Source organism: Corylus avellana, chromosome ca4, assembly GCF_901000735.1.
Source record: "Corylus avellana chromosome ca4, CavTom2PMs-1.0".
NCBI classification, from domain to species: domain Eukaryota; kingdom Viridiplantae; phylum Streptophyta; class Magnoliopsida; order Fagales; family Betulaceae; genus Corylus; species Corylus avellana.
In genome coordinates, this window is record NC_081544.1 from 23,047,826 (window position 1) to 23,067,463 (window position 19,638).

Here is a 19,638-nt window from a genome sequence, read left to right on the forward strand (position 1 = left end):
CGAAAATCTATGAAATTACGTAATTACCCTCAGGCTTTGTTTTTTTAATTTTCATCCAATTTAATGGAAATTAGTAACGAAAGGTTTAAATTGAAAATTTTTGAAACATTAGGGGGTACATTGCCAATTTTTAAACTTTGGAGTTCAAATTAAAAAACACCTGAAACTTCATGGGGGTAAAGTGAATTTTTCCCAAAATTTTAATTACTTGCAAGTGCACGAATCGTTTGCAATAAAGGGTTGCAAGTGCGAGGTTGATCCCATACGAAATTATGTTTATGAAAACAATTATATCTAAACTCATTAAATCTTAACATATTTCCGAAAAAGACTTGATTTTTTATTTTGAAAATAAAACATAAAATAAATAAGATGAAATAAATCAAAAGAAAGCGCTAACGTTTTGAAATCCACATTCACCGAATCATAGCAACATATTTAATGTTCATCAATATTATCCAAAGTTCTAACAATAAAAATCTTATGTATCTTCTACTATGCTTCAAAGATTAATTAAATCATTCAATGAATCCGTTCTTTGTACAAATTACAAAAGATATCCAATTTAAACTAAATCATCATATGTATCTGTAAATCACAAAAGATATCCAATTTAAATGAAATCATCAAATGTATCGGTAGAACAAAGCATATTGAATATCTAATGTTTTGATAAATGAAAACCCAAGCAATCAATTAATGAAACTATTTCAAATCATCACATGTATCCGTAAATCAGAATAGATATTCAAGAATCATCTCAATAATTGAATTGAAGTAAAACAATTGAAATATTAAAACCCATAAAAGCGGATAATATTAATTTACATGGAAATATTGTTGTTCTTCATCGGTGAGGCTTCATCCTTAACTTTAGTTGAGAAATTAGCTACACATAACTATGAAAAATAAATCCTAAACCTAAAGAAAAACTAAGCTAAAAGGGAGAAAATGTGTGAAATTTCGGACTTGGTCTTCAACCCCCTTTTCTTGAGGCTTAGCAATCTATTTATAGGGGTTTCTAGGGTTTTTAACCCTGAAAACGGCGCTGGTGTTTAGCTGTCAGGCGAGTACGCTCGATCGCACTCGTGCTTGTGATGTTCCTTCTGTGGCACAGCGTTCACGAGCTGATAGCTTGTCAATGGGAGCGGGTGTGCTCAAGTGCATCCCTGCTGGGCTCAAGCGTAAGGTTGTGCGCTCGATTCTACTTCCTCAGATGGCTCTTTTTCCAGCTTTTTTTCGAACTCTGCATTTTTCACCTTAAAACCGCAATTTTCCTTTAGTAACCTACAAAACACTAAAAACACAGAACTAACACGAAACATCAAATTATAATACGGTTAAATGATTAGCAAATGTAAATTAAAGGGCTCAAATATGGAATATTTGGCACTCATCAGCTTCACACTGAACAAATGGGACATCATATCCTATTTATTGGAAAGGGAAAAAGACTAATACACATATAAATAGGTTGCATTTTTACAGTAGGTTTTCCTGCAGTGTAAGGACGGTCTTAAATCCGTACGCACGGCTGGTAGGGTTTCATTGCTAACTCCCACGAACAACCCAACAACATAAGCACAAACAAGTGACTGAATTCTCTAAAAGTCGATTAAATCCATTGGTGTAGGCACATCATGGTGACACTTCTAACAACGAGGCTCTCGGGAGTCTATTGGAACAACCAACTAAGCATGGCCAGGTGACACATAAGATGACAATGCTCTCAGGAGTCTACTAGAATTGTGGCGACTCGGAACTTGCTCGTAGACTCACACAAATAACCCTTCAGATTGATACTTCTCCATCAATGGTTCTTAGAGGAATAACTAGTGTAAGAATGACCTGGTGGTGTATAATGTGATAGTGCTCTCGGGTTGAACTGTGAAGTCTTTATCCACGAAATCCGCAAGCACGGCTAGGTGATGATGCAAGTATTGGATTTACAAATTACATACAAAGACTTCAATTTTTACACCAAAACACTAAGATCCCATTTGGTTTTCAAAATAGACCCCTGGAAAGGAATATCCCTCTCTCCATCTATTCTATTGATACTGCAAGTCTATCTCTCATCTCTTGCTCCCTATCTGTTTCCCTATCTCTCTCTTTCTATCTCTTTTCCCTATCACACGATTCTTTGTCTGTGAAAAAAAATTGATTACGGGTTTAGGAATTGCAAAATAAAATTTCCGCATGAACAAGAATCACATGTGCAAATCCGGTGGAAATAACTTCATTAAATAGAAGCATGAAAAGCAAATAAAATCACTTTTCTATATCTTTGCAGAACACTACCATTGACAACAAGTCCAGAGACATGAATCAACTAAATAGACAATGTAAGTATGACCAACCATCTCCGTTAATACTTGACCACTTAACGCCCATAGCCTAATGGAACTGTTGTAACATAAATATAATTAGGGACACCTATTATGAGAAGCCTTTTTTTTTTTCACCAATCAATAATCAAGCCACCAGGAAAAATGTAATGTAGATTTAGTAACATACACTTCCTTTTTGTTTTTGAATTGAAAGTCTACTTAAAAACATATTACTTCTCTGTTAACGAAATAATTCTTCTAACAAACAATTGATTAGGTTATTATCCAAAATATGAAGATTATCCATATACAAGGGTAAAAAATATATGTGCCAAATACCGTGTAGATGGAAAGATATATATATAGATATATATAATGTCAAAGAACTCAGCCTTTTTCCCGGCATGTTTGATTAAATCAAGACAAAAGAAAAAGATGAAGTATGAAACTCGAAAAGTATGGACTATTGAATTTCCATTGATGCCCTGATGCAGTTGGATTAAGCTATGGCTTAGTCAGACTTGAGGGAGCGCTTGCAGTTCCCACCGTCTAGGCTCCTCCTGTGCGACTCCCAGCAAATAAGTGTTATCATGGTTACAGCCAGATAAGATAACCACAATTGGTCTCTCCGGCCTATCATTTTTAATTAGAAAAAAATAAAAAAAAAATGTAAGCACCACTTCAACAGATTCAACTTCTACATGCTTCCTGTTAAAAAACTTAATCTACCTAGAAGCAATTTTCAACCAAATTTCAAAACTGCTAGTTGTATTTTTCTCTTGCCATCAAACTAAATTCATTATGTTGGTAAACTCTCCAATGTTTTTGTTCTCGATTCTGGAAGTCTTTTGCTTTGATTGCTGTTCCTTTCACATTAGACATTGACACCTAAGAAATGCTCTTCATGAAAATGTACACTTAAAGTAAATCTCTGCATTTGGATTTCCTGTACCCCAGCCAGAGAAAGGTCCTTTCAGTTACATTTGACCCCATAATTGGGCAAAACCGGAGTCATTTTTCTAGCCGAAGTCCGGAGGACTTATTCCAAAATTTGTCAAAAATGGTGGCCTGTTGAAGAAATTTAACCCTTCTAAGCCGATTGCATAAGTAGCATCAGGGGTGCTCACTGTCAAATGGCTTACAATGGACCCCCTCAGTTGCAGCAATGAAGACTGAGTTCGAGACTACAAGCTCTGAGCTTAAGATATCTTCTTCGAGAATCATAATGTATTTTACTTCAAGCATGTTCTCTAAATACCTGCTTATCAGATCTACCTGCATTCGACCAGTTCATATAATATTCTTTCACTGAGCAGACAATTTACCTAAATTAAATAGAAGTCTACGTCATGAACCAAACAAAAAAATACACCTGAATAGATTCTTCAGCAACACCTTTTATACCAAGAAGAGTCCAATTGCGCAGAGACCATGAAACTTGGCCGTCACTGCAACAATCAAAGGCCAAAGACACCCCTGCTTGAATGACAGATCCACCATTCTCCCCTTTAGAGACTGATGTGTGCAGCAGTTGTTCTACCGTGCCGCCATGCCACATGGGAGTCTTGTAGGATGTAATTAAGCCGCTTGGCAGCATCAAGGTGGCAGTGCTTCCATTTTCCAATCCCATCTTAGCAACGCAGCTATCACCAAAACTTTCAAAGGTGACGCCATGGCCACTGACTTCTCGCTCTAAGTAGTCCACGTTGATGGGTTGGTAGGGGATTGAAGCCACTGCTGGCATTGGGAATTCTCTCTTGGTATCGTAGTAGTGAACAAAACGACATGGAGGAAGAAGACAAGGGTGGGATGAAACCAAATGTTTAGCAGGTGTTGTAGTGGATATGGGAATGAAATTGGGTAAGAATAGTGAACTGCAGGCCATGGTCTAATGGCAGGCGCTTCCATGGGGATCAAGCATACCAATAGAAAATGAATACACAAATTCAATGATAGTTTTCTGGTAAGACAAAGAGCAGACACGAGAAGAGGATTTGAAGAGAAATGAAATGAAAGGGAAAAGAAAGAGAAAAGAAAAGCAGAGCAGGAGTAGAAGGCGTGGAGGCTGGAGAGAGATGTTCAAACAACAGATCCACCATTCACCCTAATCACCTGCCCATTAATCCACTCTCCAGCATCGCCAGCTAAGAATCCCACGAGGTGAGTTACATCCTTGGTCTCCCCAAGTCCCAGAGAACAGGCATCCACAATCCTCTTGATCGTTTCCTCAGATTTACCCTAACAACATGTCAGTTACCACAGGCCCTGGTGCAACAGCGTTGGCAGCCACTCCCATACCCTTGAGCTTCTTAGCCACAATCTTTGTCATTGTCTCTACGGCTGCCTTGGAGGCTGCATAAGCTGCATACCCTGGTAGAAGAGATCCAGCAACCGAGGTTGATATCATGATGATTCTTCCATTGCCTCCATGTTTCAACCGAATAGCAGCCTCTTTACATCAGAAGAATGCACCTTTGGTGTTGATATTAAATGTCATATCCCAATCGTCCACAGTTGTATTGGCCAAAGTTGGGTACTTGGGATCAAGCACCCCAGCACAGTTTACAAGGATGTGGATTGAGCCAAATTCTTGTTCAGCCCTATTGAAGAGCAGCTTCACCTGATCTGGGTCTGAAACGTCTGCTCGAACTGCAATTGCTTGAGGCTGAGAAAGGGTAGACGAGGCATTGAACTCAGACGCTAGAAGACCTGCTTTTGTTGAGCTTGAAGCATAACTGAGCACAACCCTTGCACCAAGGGAGTGGAGGCGGATGGCGATGGCACGGCCAATGCCACGTGAGGAACTGGTTATGATTGCTACCCGGCCGTCAAGTCGAGAAGAAGAGGAAGCGTGTTCCCTGGTAATTTCCTCGGTCATAACGGAGATTCAGTGACTGAAAATTGTATTTGATTGTTTTGGGGTTTAGAAATGATAGAGGATATGTAATGCTTTTATAATTGAAAATTACCATAGGACTCCCGAGAGACTGGGTAGCTTCATAAATCTGAATGTAGAAATTGTCAACTCAAATCCTCTCTTCCTGACCGAAATGGTTCAATTCCTTTTTTTTCTTTTGTAGGGTCAAACATTTGCAAACCTAAAGGTGTTACAAACTTACGATATCAAAACTGTTCGTTGTTTAAGAATTAATTTAGCCTTGGGTGGGGAAATAATGACTTGGCACTAGGTTGCCAATTGATGACAAGGTGGTTGCATCACTGCACACCTAAGGCTCTGTAAAGCCAATATTCATTGCGTCACTGCATACATAAGGCTCTTTTGATTACTTCACAGTTCATATGAATGGCCAAAGATCGAAACTTCATATAGAAAGTCAAAGGTGGCTGAGTTGTAGAAATTCCAATAGTTGGATTTATATAAAAATAGATCCTAATTCCTGATGAACATTTATTGATCTGCACTTTAGGCTTAACTCAGGTAATTAGGAGGTTTTAACTTTTTCTTTTAAAAAAAAAAAAAAAAGTAATTAACAGATTTTAGCAAAGTCAGCAAAGCATTATGACAAATTTGGAGGAAGAAACCAACCTGGGATAAGAATAGGCATGCCCTTTTCCATCAATATTGGCTTCAATAGGTGCTTGAAAATCCATTGATTCTGGACAAGTTTAGGTCTTCACTCTTCAGGTGAGGAGATGAATTAAAGATTGGTTCTGAATGATGAAATTAATGGTTTACTCAAGAAGTTGACTTCTCAAACCAAGCGAGTCTTTCTAGCATTCCAAAGCATTAGGAATCTAAAGAAAAGAAAAATATTGGACTGCTTACCATTTCAAAGACCCGGAAATAAGAAGGACTAACCCTCGCCATATCTCCAATGCTATCAGCAAAGACACCCCCAATCGCAGAAAAAAAATCTTAAAATGCACCAATTTCTAGTACTTATATGTAAAAGCTGGGAGAGGCACTTTGGATTTAGTCCAGATGTCCAATAACTAATGCTCAATAGAACACGCTCGCACAGAAATAGGTCATCAAAAGGATCTGCTGTTTTATTCACCTGAGAAAGAACATCAAATTTGAGAAAAGATCAAAATTTGAAGAATATAAACACTCTACTGGTTAGCACGTTCCAACAGTTTCTGACATCTAATTCTGAAACTTAGAGTTTGCTCCTTAGTTCTGCTCAAGAATCCATGAACTTTCCTAATGAGAATAATATATCAGAAATGACTCTAGCCATTGCCCCAAATAAGAACAAAATAAAGTAAAAAGAGCTAAATGGCCCAAATGATTTGCTAAGGCTTTGGTATGTTAATCTCGTCATAAATCACAAATTATAGGAAGAAAAAAAAAAAAAAAAGTGTTTGCTCCTGGGATCGAGGTTCACTAAAATTTTAGGTGTGGGGGTAAAAACTAAAAAGAACATTTTTTGGAGGGTAAAAAGTTAAACTTAGAAGGTCTATTTTATTAAAAAAATAAAAAAAATAAAAAATAAAAAAAAAACATATAATATAGAGGCATATTTTAAAATTTTTCCCCCAAGCTTCAATGTGGTTCCGCCCATGCCTGCAATTCCCTTAATTTCGGCCACTCATTTAAAATAAACGGCCTTGATTGAGTCACATAAGCACAAAAAATAAAAAATAAAAAAGCAAAAGAAGTTAAGAGGTGGTCCGCCATTCCAAGGGGTGCTTGAGGTGGGTCAACCATTCTCTCACCACCTAGCCACTTGAGTTGGGGTGGTCGAGCTCAAAAAAAAAAGGGGGGGCCTTAAGGGGTGGTCGTCCACCCTCGTACTTTTTGAGGGGTGGTTGGCCATCCTAAGGGGGTGCACCCCTTTAAAGGAAGAGGAGATGGTGGGACTACCTTAGCCACTCTCTTGGTGTAGTTGGCCACCCTTTTTTTTTTTTTTTTCAGTGTTTATGCAGCTCAATCTAGACCGTTCATTTTGAATGAGCGGCCTGATTGATAGAATAGGAACCTCAATCCTTGGTTATGAGTCTTATGACCTCCTTGTTCAAGTTACGCTATTATATGCTTTCCCTGACAATAACAGTGTCTCACAGGTTACCTTTAGAAAGCTCTGGAAATAAAAAGGGGAAGTCTTGCCATATCTCCTGGAGTCACCATCAACGATGCCAAGTCCTTCAAATTTCTGAAAAATCTTGAAAGCACCAACTTCAGCTACTGATATACTAAGTTTGTGTCACGAACAAGATCTGCTGGATTATTCACCTGGGGAGAGAGAAAGAGAACAATGGGAAATATACATTTGCAGAAGTCTTCAAAAATAATAGTGAAACAATTAAATTGCTTGGAATCTGATTGAGGAACTAACAAAACAAAAATTAGCAATCAAAAATTAAGTTGAGACTGGAGGTCTTACCAGTCTTCAAGTAAGGAAACCTGAGTAGAGGGTACAATCATACTCTGACATCTAATGTGTTTGGCACGATCCAACGAATTTCCTATTTTCTTGATCAACTTTATTCAGTCATACTTACCAGTAATCTCTACATGAACATATACCACCTTCAAAATGATGAAATCGGTATGCATCCCTTACGACAATAGCTCGATTTGAAATCTTTGACACATACTTAATCCAATTATGGCAATCATTACAGACACGAAGATTCTTAAACACACGTATGGGAATCATATTTGACAAGCTAAGGAGTCCAAAAGCAATTGCCAATTTCTCACTATGAATATGTACTGTTGGATCCTTCCGCCCTTGCTCCACGTTGTTCAAAAGGGTATAGCGGTCCTGCACATAACCAATTTCAGCTGCCTGTTTATTCAAATCTCCTAAGTATTCATATACTTTATCTGCTAGTGGATGGAGACGGTCACCAACAAAGAATGCATGAACTGAGTTCTTAACTTCAATCCAGCTACGGCCGGGCTCTTTCTTCACACCCCTGTCTTTCATCATTTGCCTTGTCCTATCCCTACTGTCCCATTTCCCAGAGATGGCATATATATTCGATAAGAGAACATAAGTGGCTGAATCTTCAGGCTCTAATTCTAGAAGATGACGGGCAGCAAACTCTCCAATTTCCATGCTCTTATGAACTATACAAGCACTCAAGAGGGTCCTCCAAATCATTGCATCAGGTTTAATTGGCATATCCTCCACGAATTTTCTTGCACGGCTCAAAAACCCAGCCCGGCCAAGAAGATCCACAACACAAACGTAATGCTCAGGTTTAGGCACTAAGCCATACTCTTTGCTCATGGATTCAAAGTAGCCAAGCCCCTCGTTCACCATACCCACATGGCTACAGGCTGACAAAACTCCCACAAAGGTAACATGGTTAGGCATCATACCAAGCCTCTTCATCTCCTCGAAAAGATGTATTGCTTCAATAGCACATCCATGTTGAGAATAGCCTGTAATCAAGGCATTCCACGAGACCTCATTTTTTTCAACCATTGCATAAAACTCTCTCTTGGCGTCATCCATACTACCACACTTGGCATACAATGTGATTAAAGCATTAGAAACCTCAGTTTCTGAATCATACCCAGTTTTTAGAATCATAGCATGGATCTGCTTCCCTTGTTTAGTATTTGCTAGATTGGCAGCTGCACTAACTGTAGAGCCAAATGTGAATAGATTAACTTCTACTCCAGCCTTGTTCATTTGAGCAAATACCTGCAGTGCTTCCTCACAGTACCCACTTTGTGCAAACCCTGATATCAATGCATTCCATGATATGTTATCTTTATCATCAATTTTCTCAAATGCAAAGTATGCTTCTTCTATTCTACCACATCTAGCATAAAGACTAACAAGTGCATTGCTGATTGAAAGATCATCCGAGTAACCAGAGACACACGATTGAGCGTGGATTTGTCGTCCTTGATTGAGTGCTTGAATACCAACACATGCACTAATTGCACTTGAAAATCCTATATTATCAGATCGGATCCCTCGATTCTGCATTTCTTCAAAAAGTTTAAGAGCTTCGGCAAACATATCATGTTGTGCATAGCCTGCAATCATAGCAGTCCAAGAGACAACATCTTCCTCAGTTAATCTTCTGAGAATTTGCAGGGCAGTATCAAGTTTTCCAAGCTTAGCATACATATCTATGAGCACACAGGAGACGTACACATTGAGATGAAAGCTAGTCTTCATGACTTGAGCATGAATCTGCTCTCCTAGATCAAGAGCTCCAGAAGAGGTACAGGTTCTCAGTATACTTGGATAAGTGAATTGATTGGGTATCATGCCTTCAATCTGCATCTGTCTAAATATCTCAAACGAATCACTCAGATTACCTAACTGCCCATAAGCAACTAACATAACATTCCATAGGACCACATTTTCACTCTCTGTCGTAAGGAAAAATTCATGGGCAGTATCTATATCTGAGCATTTCACATAAAGATCCAGCAGAGCACCTTCAAGAATAATATCTGAAGACATTCCAGATTTTATTGCATATGAGTGGAGTTGCCTCCCTGTATGGAGAGCTCTAACAGATGCACTGGCACTCAACAAACTTGCAACTGTAACACAATCTGGTTTCAAGCAATCAAACTGCATTTTCTTAAACAATTCTAGAGCTCTATCACAAAATCCACACTGAGCTAGCCCTGAGATGAGGGTATTATATGAAACCCTGTCCCTGTATCGCATTGTGCTGAAAATGTGTTCAGCAGATATCAAGTTTCCTGAGCGGGAATACAATGTCACAAGAGCATTGCACACGTACATCTCAGAAGAAAACCCCCCCTTAAAAACAAGGCCATGAAGCTGCTCTCCTACATCAAACAACTCTATCTTGGTGCAGGCACTTAGAACGTTTGAAAACATATAAGGAGTAGGAGCAATTCCTGATGTATGCATCTGGCAAAATAGGAGAATAGATTCTACTTCATGTCCATTCTGAGAAAAACCTGTCATCATCGCCACCCAAGAAACACTATCCTTCAAATATAATCTATCAAACATCTTTTTAGCACAATCTATGAAGCCATTTTTCGAATACAAATCAATCAGCGAGTTACATACAAGTGTACTAGCACCGAAACCATGATAAATAATCCTAGCATGAATCTGCTGCACATACTGGAAAGCAACATTACCACCACGGCACGCCTTTAAAACTCCAGCAAATGTTGTTTCATTTGGATTCACATTCTCAGCTATCATTCGGCAAAAGAGACCTAATACCCGACCCGTCCACTTGTCCCCCACAAGCCCATTAATTATTTTATTCCAGGAAGATAAACTTCTATCATGCATATCATCAAAAACCTTAATCGCGCCATCTAAATCACCGCCCGCAATATAGATATCGATAGTTCGGTCACACAAAACATGTTCCGAATCAAAACCCAACTTCAAAATCTTTCCGTGCAGCTTCTGCCCACATCCTAAAGACCCAGAATTCAAACACCCTTCTAAAAGCCATAGATAGGTCTGAAAATTCGCACGAATCCCACGCTCTTCCATGATATGGAGGAAATCAAATACCTTTGAATTTTCTTCATTTTCTTGGACTGGAAATTCGTCGAACGCATGGGATACGGCGGTGTTACTAAAACCAGCTAAATTTATTCCGAGCAAAACATGGTTTTGCATAAAAGAATTGCAAAGTGGGATTACCTTATGAAACGTTGTAGCGGGTTTCACAGTGCTTTGGCGTTTGAATGCACGCGGGAAGTGATAGAACAAGGAATATGGGAAGGACCCGCGAAGAGAAAGTGGAGCGAGAAGCATTTGAAGAGGATACTTGGAAGATAAAAGAGTCAGCATCTAATCTCCGAAGACCAGCTTCTTATCAGCCAAACACGATTCTTCCCACATTCATGGCCTTAGGACCACTGCAGAAGGCCTACTGCAAAGACGAACAAACCAATTAAGCAAATCAAACATTTATCACAAAATATTTATATCCTTAACAAACTCAAATCACTTTGTTAGGAAAAAAACGCACGTCAATTTAATAAATTGGAGGGTTAATAACTTAATAATCTTTTTAGTAACTAGGTTTGCACTTTTTTTATTTTTTCTCACCTAGGTTTTAAATCGTATTATAGATGATACTTGACTTATGGATAAAGACCAATTTAATACCTTCGTCACATTCTATCAACCGAACTAATTTCAGCCACTCCATTCCGGCTCTGAGCCACCTCAATGGCCAAAATGGGGTGGCCGGCCACCCCCATTGGCTAGGCCACACCATATTTGTCTTTTTCTTTTTGTAAGTTTTGATTTTTTTTAATTATTTTAATTAGTTTTATGATTTTTTTTTCTTTTAATTTTTTCGGACACGAGGCATGCTTTTGTTAGAACACATGTCAATTCGTTAGTTTGATTGACGGAATGGTGACGGAGGTACTAAACCGATATTTACCCATAAATCAGATATCATCTGTAATACCAATTAAAACTTAAGTGGGAAAAAATAAAAAAGTGAAAACCTAAGTACTAAAAAATTTATTAACCCTAAATTGAATTAGGAAAAAATTTTCACCAACGTACATTTTGGAGGAAGAGTACTTTGTATATCCAAAACGACAGAAATTTCCTCCAAACAAATTTAGAAGAAATTTCCTCCAACCCACTCTAATAATTGACAAGTATCATCTCGCACATATTTTCTTTAATATTCTTAACAGTCATTTATTGTCATTCCACTAAACTATTTCAAAACATTGATTTTTGATAAATTTAAACATGTTAAATGACACTTAACATTTATTAAAATAGGCCAAAAAAATTTCATCGAAAATTTGTGTCCAATCCAAAATAAATAGCCTATAAGCACTGCCCAACAATATTAAAAAATTAACAGGAAAATGTGTGCGCACGATGAATTCGGACCCTTTCCAATCCAAATGGATTGGAGATTATCAAGTTAATGGCTAAGATTTCTTCTCAGAAATCTTAGAGACACAAATGAGACACCTATCCCACTAATTAAAAAACAAAAGAATATTATTTATGAATAAAAAAAATAATAATAGGGTGGCCGGCCACCTCATATCGGTCATAGGGGGTGGCTGGCCACCCCATGGCCCTTGGGGGTGGTTCGGCCACCCAAGGGCCAAATGAAGAAAAAAAAATTATAGGGTTTGCATTTGTGGCCAAACCACCCCAAGGGGGGTTCACCATCCACAAGGGCCAATCTAGACTGCTAAAGCAACCCTAGGCCCAACGAGGGTGGCTCATGGCACATAGGGGGTGGCCGAACCACCCCCTTTCACAAGTGGGGGATGGCCAAACCACTCCCATAGGCAATGGGGCTGGTTCGGCCACCCCTGGCTGGCCATTTCCTATAAAAAAGATGGGGTGGCTAGCCACCCCATTATTTTTTATTATTATTATTTTTGTTAATTTTAAATAATATATTTTTATTTTTTTATTAAAGAAACATATGTCCTATTTGTAGCCTTAAAATTTCTGAAAACTATTAACTACATACTCTTTGATCCATTTTGGACCTTAGAGGTTGAGGATCTAAGCAAGATCACGCTTGGAGATGCGATAATAAATATGCACTTCCCCAAAGAGCTTTAAACAATATTAAAAAATAAAATTAACAGGAAAATGTGTGCCCACGAGTTTCTTGGGGATGCGATTATTAAAATGCACTTCCCCAAAGAGTTTATAAAAGCGCTTAACCGGAACATGTCTCCAATAGGACAAGGTTTTCCTCCAAACTGGGTTGGAGAAATTTCCTCCAAACTGGGTTGGAGAAATTTCCTCCAGCCTAATATATAAAAGTGACATGTGTCCCTTAACATGTGAGATGCACATATTTTTTTAATAGCGGGAACAAAATTGGAATACATTTTATTAAAAACTCATGTGCATCTCACATGTTATTAAAAAAATAGACACATGTCACTTTTATATACTAGGTTGGAGGAAATTCCTTCAACCCAATTTGAAGGAAAACTTTGTCCTCTCCAATATTCGAAGGAGTTCCTACAAGCAAGAGAGTCAATGAAGACATAATTGTAAGAAATGCTTATGCTCTAATGTAAGTCTTTCTTGCTATAGAATGTTTTGAAAGATAAGATTTTTTGGGAAAATATTTGCAAAATTAAATTTTATAAGTAGAATTTTCTATATATAGTTTTGGATAAAGATAGATATGTAATTCTAGTTTGGCTTATCGTCATCTTTTTATTTTTAAAAAATTGATTTGCTTCTAGAAATAGATGAATTTGTAGGAATATATTTTTGTCGAATTTCTTTAAAATTTAACACTAACAATCCTATATTTTTCAGTGCTCACCATTTTAGTAACAAAGCAAATTAAGGTTAAAAGCATGGTTGTAACACTCAATTACTTCGCCTTTCAATCCCTTCCTTCAGTTGCTCTCTTACCTGCAAGAGCTCAAAGATCTCCCAAGTTTTCTATGACTTCCACTCTGTACTCCAGCTCTAAGTGAGTTCATTCTTCAAAGTTTCTCATCACGCAATTGAGTTGTTTGACTATTTTAGCGGCAACCAATGACCTAACAATACTATTTTTTATTTTTATTTTTATTTTTTTGTCTTAAATTCTAGAGGGAAAGCAATGTCTTTAGGCCATGCCAATGCTAACGCAGTCCATCCCATGCTACCAGAAGGTTGAAATCTTCAAATCCATGGAGGAGTGGGTCAAGAGTGACATTTAACTCTCCTAAAACTTGTTGAGAAATCTTGGCAACCACATGACTTTTTGCCAAATCCTACCTCATATGGATTCATTGAGCAAGTCAATCAACTAAGGGAGAGAACAAAGGACATTCTGGACGACTACTTTGTTGTCTTAGTCGGTGATATGATCACGGAAAAAGCCCTTCCAACTTACCAAGTACTTATCAATGGCACGGAAATTTTTTATGACGAAACGGGTAGTGATAACACACCTTGGACAACATGGCCAAGGGGATAGAGTGCAAAAGAAAATAGGCATGGTGATCTTCTTAACAAATACCTCTCTCTTTCCAGACAAGTGGATATGAAACAAGTCGAGAAGACAACACATTATTTGATTGGGTCAAGAATGGTGAGATATGCAATAATTCTTTAACGTACATTTTTTAACTTGCTCATAAGTCTTGTCACAGCTTATAACGAGACCATAATATTATGTCAGAATTCTTATGTGTGATATGAAATTTCATGTCCAATAATAACAACAAATATGAGTAATTAATATAATGCAACTAAATAAACCCATAGTTTTGAGGTAAAGTTACCACTTCTTTACATTTTATATCAAAGCCTCATTTAAAAATTCTAAGGTGATTATCTCCTCAATACATTTCTTAAAATGGTCCTCCTACTATTATGATAAAAAAAAATAAAAAATAAAAAAATATATATCCAATTTGAAATTATTATTCTATGGACCACATATATGTGTGTGTAAAGAACTTTAAAGTTAGAATGATCAACAAGTTAATGTCCTATATTTGTGTGTTTTAAAGTTAGAATGATCAACAAGTTAATGTCCTATATTTGTGTGTGTGTGTGTCAACAAGTTAATGTCCTATATTTTTTTCTAATTATGATCCTATATTTTTGTCTAATTAGGATACCGGCACTAGGACAAGTCCCTGCTTTTTTACTATCTACACATTGTTTCAAGAAAGAGCAACATTTATCTCCCATCAAAATACAGCCAAGCTTGCCATGAAGCACGGGGAAAAGCTTGCCCAAATATATGGCATAGTTGCTGCAGATGAGAAATGCCACGAAATTGCTTATACCAAAATAGTTGGGAAGCTTTTCGAGCTTGATCCAAATGAAACTGTCATAGCATTTGCCGATATGATGAGGAGGAAAATATTAATGCCAGCCCACTTAATGTACGACGGCTACAATGAAAATCTTTTTGATCACTTTGCAAATGTTGCCTCTCGGATTGGTGTCTACACGGCCAAGGACTATGAAGAAATATTGGAACATTTGGTGGCTAAATGGAACGTTGAGAAACTAACTGGACTTTCCGGTGAGGGACGAGAAGCCCAGGACTATATATGTGGATTAGGTCAAAGACTAAGAAGGTTAGAGGAAAGAGCTCTAGCAAGGGCAAAAAAAGCACCCACCGTTTCTTTCAGCTGGATCACTAGTAGGGAGGTGAAGCCATAATTAAGCAAATTACAAGGGATTTTGCAATAAACCAAATATTCCCTTCTTTGTATTTTGTAATATTATAGTCATCTAAGTTCATGAGTATCCTTTTAATTTCATGAGGCATGAGATTTTTAACAAGTTCACGAGGGCATGCACTCTGTATTGGAAAAAGATTAATCGTACAACTATTAAGAATGATTGCATCAACACATACAATATTGAGAAGAGGAAGTTGAAAGCATTGCTATATGGAGTTGAGAAGGTGAACATAACTATGGATATGTAGACCTCTTCGCAGAGGATGTCGTATATGGTGGTCACTTGCTACTTTATAGACTTTGATTGGGTCCTTCAAAAGATAATTTTGAATTTATGTAATGTTCTTCCTCCACATAGTGGTGTTATTATTGTTGATGCTCTAAGGAGTTGTTTTGAATATTGGGGTATTGTGGATAAGGTGTTTACAATGACAGTTGATAATGTGAAATCAAATGATGTTGCCATAAGGATTTTGAGAGATGATTTTGAGTTGAGTGGTGCCTTTCCTATTGGTGTTGGAGGATGTTTATTTCATGTGCAATGTTGTGCAAATGTCACTAACTTGCTGGTGCAAGCAGGGCTTGCTGAAATTGGGGATACAATTAATCATGTGCGCCAAGGTATCAAGTATATTGTGGCTTCTAAGAGCCGACTAAAACGGTTTAGTGATATAGCTAAAAGGTTGCAATTGCCTTTAAAAAAAAAACAAACAAAACCAAAAAACTGATTTTAAATGTCCCCACTAGATGGAACAACACCTACATGAAATGATGTGCAAAATATCTACCTAACTTAATAGGTAAATAATTGTACGTTTTACTTGCAAGTGCACAAGGTCAACATAGTAGTATATGGTGCAAGTACAGAATCATTCCCACGAGGATTGCTGAATTTATGTTTAAAAATAAATTCCTTAAGTAAAACAAAGATTGATTGTCTAAGTGATAATAATAAAATGTAGGGTTTTGATATCCACCACTAATTATATTTAGTTAATATAACAGTATGCCAATGCTTTGATCATATTATGCATATCTAATGTTTGTCAACCTAAGGGCATGGCGTATACTCCTAAGGCTATAGATTTCCCTAAGCAACAAGTTAGGCATGACGTATACTCTAACTTTTTTCTTTTCTAAGGGATTTAGCATGATGTATACTAAGTTGTTCCTTAGGAAAGCATATGTTCTATGAAAATCGACAAACACATAAGGCCTAGGACATGACATATACTCCCAGTTCCCTATGTTAATTAACCCAAGAATCGCGGTGTGGATTCTTTTGTTACTTATGTTAAACCCAGGACTCGGCCATCCAAATTGATTTAACTAACTAGTCCATACCACATGCATATGTTGATTAGACACACACATATGAGGAATTCATGTAAGTATGCATTAATCAAGTTAAATAGCACAACAAGATCATCACAAGGGCGCCAATATTGAAATATTAACTAAACATAACTAGGGCTTCAATCTAGCCCTACTAATTAAATTAGCTACACATAAAACTGATGTTAAACATCTTCATAAAGAAAAGAAAAGAAAATAAAGAAAAGAATAAACCCGAGACTTGAACTTGAAGAGCTCAGCTTCTTCTCCTTACAAAGTATATCTATTCTAGAGGCTTAAGGGTCTATTTATAGGCTTTAAAAGTCCTTGACAAAGTAATAAACCTAGGGATTTTGTAGGGTTTCAAAACCTATTACAATTGGGAGTTGGAAAACCCTAATATGGAAAGAATGACAATCTGACCGCCACTTGATATGTCTCCTGCGGACGGGTGCGATCGATCGCAACCTGTGTGAGCTCGATCACAGGGTACCTGCGATCGATCGCAGTGTCAGAGAGCTCCCAATTTTCCCATCTTCTCTCTTTGAGCCCAAATCATCTAGTTTTACTTCATTTTCTTCCAAAAACCTACAAAAGTATGAAAAACACAAAAAAGAAAATAAAATAACCTAATTAACCAAAACCAAATGATTAAAACATGCAAGTTAAGGGCTAAAAATATGAATATTTTAACACTTATCATGAAACTATTGCCATAAGGTTCAAAAAAGTGTTCCCTAGGTACTCTAATATTGACCAAGCTTTTCAATGGGTTGTAAGTCCAGAAGAGTTGGACAAGGTTGAGAATGTGAATCAAATTTTGGCAATCTTCAATGAGGTCACCAATATTGTATCTGGAAGTGATTACCCTACTTCTAATCTATTTTTGCCTGAGGTATGGAGAATGAAAGAAATCCTATCCATAAAGTCGATGGATAGGAATTGATAAATTAGAGCAATGACAACTAGAATGGCCGAAAAATTTGATAAGTATTGGGGTGAATGCAATCTTTCAATGTCTTTAACTGCTGTGTTGAACCCAAGATTCAAAATGAAGTTAATTAATTTATGCTTTCCTTTTATTTATCAAGAGGATGAAGCTCAAATGCACATTGACACTATGTTGGCTGCTTTGTGTGAATATTATGAAGTATATTTGGCTGCTCATAATTCTTCTATTCTATAACAAACTACTCAAGATGATACTAGTTCTTCAAGTGTATCTATCAAAGATGTTGGTCCCAAACCTACAATCCGTAAATCAAGGTTTTTGGAGCATGTTAGAAGTACCAACATAATTCCGCATGTGAAAACTGATTTGGACATTTATTTTGAAGAGGATGTCTATATATTGGTGAATGATAAAAATGGAAATGATATTAACCCAAAGTTTGAGACTTTAGCATAGTAGAAAGTTAATGCTTTGAAGTACCGCATCTTGTCTAACATGGCCCGGGATATTTTAGTTGTTCCTATGTCAAGTGTTGTTTCAGAATCAGTCTTTAGTGCTGATGGTAGAGTGATTGAACCACATAGAGCATCATTTTCAGCCGAAACAGTTCAAATGCTCTTATGTGGGTCGGATTGGATGAGATTCTTTCATGGAGTGAATAAAAAATCCGTTACTATTATAAGTGACACTTTTATTATTTACATTTACTTTTTTTTAGGTATAAACTCAATTTATTATAACGCACAGTGCATAATGATGTGCTATGCATGATAATCTAAATATAATTTTGAAAAAAAAAATCACAACTTTTATTACTCAATAGAAACCGCGTCAAACAACATAAACACATATAAAAAAGGCACAAAAATCATACAAACCACAGAAAACAATATAAACACCGAATGGTGGAAAGCTTTACAAAAGCAAAACAATTCTATGGAGAAAAAGATTTGCTTGAAAAATAAGGTGAGATTCTTTCCTAGTAGAGGGGCGGAGAGAGGATGAACAGCAGCGACACGAGAAACAATAAAGGGGCGGAGAGTGGATGAAGAAAAAAAAAGAAAGAAAAAAGAAGGGTTTTAATATATTTTAGGTGGGTATTCTTGATATTTTTTCATTCCCACTCAAATATAAGTAAATATTGTGCCAAATAAATTTTTAAGTGAAATCGTGATTTTGGTTTAAATTCGCACTTTTTCGAATAAGCACCCTCTAGTCAGCTTATGGAAATCGCGGATTTTTCCACGATTTTAAAATTGCAATCGCAAACTCTCCAAAATTGCGATTTGGTTTAAAAACACACTCCCAAACGGATCCATAATATCCTAGCAACATCGAAATCCACAATTTTCAAGTCCGCCGACCGTCGACTTCATCCTGGCAGGTTGGCCAGAAGAGGGTGGCTTTCAGGGGTGTAAAAAAATACCGGGAAACTAGGACTGAAACCAGGAAACTGGTTTGAAACCAGTTGGGAAAAACCGCTAACCAGTTCCGGTTACCGATTTTGGGCTTTTTAAATACCTGGTTATAACCGCGTAAACGGGTATATATATATATATTCGAATTTAGTATATTTATTAATATTTTTGAATTATTATTTGTTTAACTGGGGCACAAAATGGTTAAATTAAGCTACAAAATTAGACCTAATACCTAAAATAAGCCAAAAAAAATAGGTCTAATACCTAAAATAAGCCCAAAATGTTAAAAAAAATTAAAAAAAATTGGTTACCCGATTTGAATTACCGGGTTCCAACCAAAACTGGCTGATTATTGTATAACCGGTTAACCCGGTGCCCGGTTCTAGTTCTGGTTTTCAAAAATGAAAAATCGTGTACCCCGGTTTTTGCCAACAACTGAGAAACCGGGACCGGGTTTACACCCCTAGCGGCCGAACCATTCCCATGGCCGACTCCTCTTCC

General features: G+C 37.2%; 3 protein-coding genes and 1 pseudogene across 10 annotated transcripts; 1 reads left to right on the forward strand and 3 right to left on the reverse strand.

Moving 5' to 3' along the window:
* Positions 1-815: 815 nt before the first annotated feature.
* Positions 816-11,145, reverse strand: LOC132178638 (pentatricopeptide repeat-containing protein At4g13650). 8 transcript variants are annotated; one of them, XM_059591117.1, is made up of 5 exons: positions 7,679-11,145; positions 7,364-7,527; positions 6,118-6,349; positions 5,878-6,002; positions 816-1,246 (listed from the first exon to the last, which is right to left on the reverse strand). In XM_059591117.1, exon 1 carries the CDS (start codon positions 11,063-11,065, stop codon positions 7,793-7,795), a length of 3,273 nt encoding a protein of 1,090 aa, XP_059447100.1. In that variant the 5' UTR covers positions 11,066-11,145; the 3' UTR covers positions 816-1,246; positions 5,878-6,002; positions 6,118-6,349; positions 7,364-7,527; positions 7,679-7,792. The 8 variants fall into 8 exon arrangements, with proteins under 8 accessions (XP_059447100.1, XP_059447098.1, XP_059447093.1 ...); XM_059591115.1 differs by having other exon boundaries at positions 816-1,259; XM_059591110.1 differs by having other exon boundaries at positions 816-1,297.
* On the reverse strand, positions 2,637-5,798 carry LOC132178639 (protein NDH-DEPENDENT CYCLIC ELECTRON FLOW 5-like; annotated as a pseudogene).
* On the reverse strand, positions 4,410-5,208 carry LOC132178241 (NADPH-dependent aldehyde reductase-like protein, chloroplastic). The gene is made up of 3 exons (XM_059590689.1): positions 4,803-5,208; positions 4,588-4,700; positions 4,410-4,442 (listed from the first exon to the last, which is right to left on the reverse strand). The coding sequence occupies exons 1-3, from the start codon at positions 5,206-5,208 to the stop codon at positions 4,410-4,412; spliced, it is 552 nt and encodes a 183-aa protein (XP_059446672.1).
* Positions 11,146-13,872: 2,727 nt separating the features above from the next.
* On the forward strand, positions 13,873-15,406 carry LOC132178242 (stearoyl-[acyl-carrier-protein] 9-desaturase, chloroplastic-like). Its single transcript, XM_059590690.1, has 3 exons — positions 13,873-13,980; positions 14,263-14,318; positions 14,849-15,406. The coding sequence occupies exons 2-3, from the start codon at positions 14,271-14,273 to the stop codon at positions 15,404-15,406; spliced, it is 606 nt and encodes a 201-aa protein (XP_059446673.1). The 5' UTR covers positions 13,873-13,980; positions 14,263-14,270.
* Positions 15,407-19,638: the final 4,232 nt, after the last annotated feature.

Excerpts from the sequence above, each read along its gene's own strand:
- LOC132178638 (XM_059591117.1), bottom strand. The coding sequence starts at position 11,065 with ATGCTGACTCTTTTATCTTCCAAGTATCCTCTTCAAATGCTTCTCGCT.
- LOC132178241 (XM_059590689.1), bottom strand. The coding sequence starts at position 5,208 with ATGACCGAGGAAATTACCAGGGAACACGCTTCCTCTTCTTCTCGACTT. Across the intron at positions 4,701-4,802 it reads ATTTAATATCAACACCAAAG|GGTATGCAGCTTATGCAGCC; the intron begins GTGCATTCTTCT and ends CTCTTCTACCAG. Across the intron at positions 4,443-4,587 it reads CTGTTGCACCAGGGCCTGTG|GTGATTAGGGTGAATGGTGG; the intron begins GTAACTGACATG and ends ATTAATGGGCAG.
- LOC132178242 (XM_059590690.1), top strand. The coding sequence starts at position 14,271 with ATGAAACAAGTCGAGAAGACAACACATTATTTGATTGGGTCAAGAATG. Across the intron at positions 14,319-14,848 it reads ATTTGATTGGGTCAAGAATG|GATACCGGCACTAGGACAAG; the intron begins GTGAGATATGCA and ends TTGTCTAATTAG.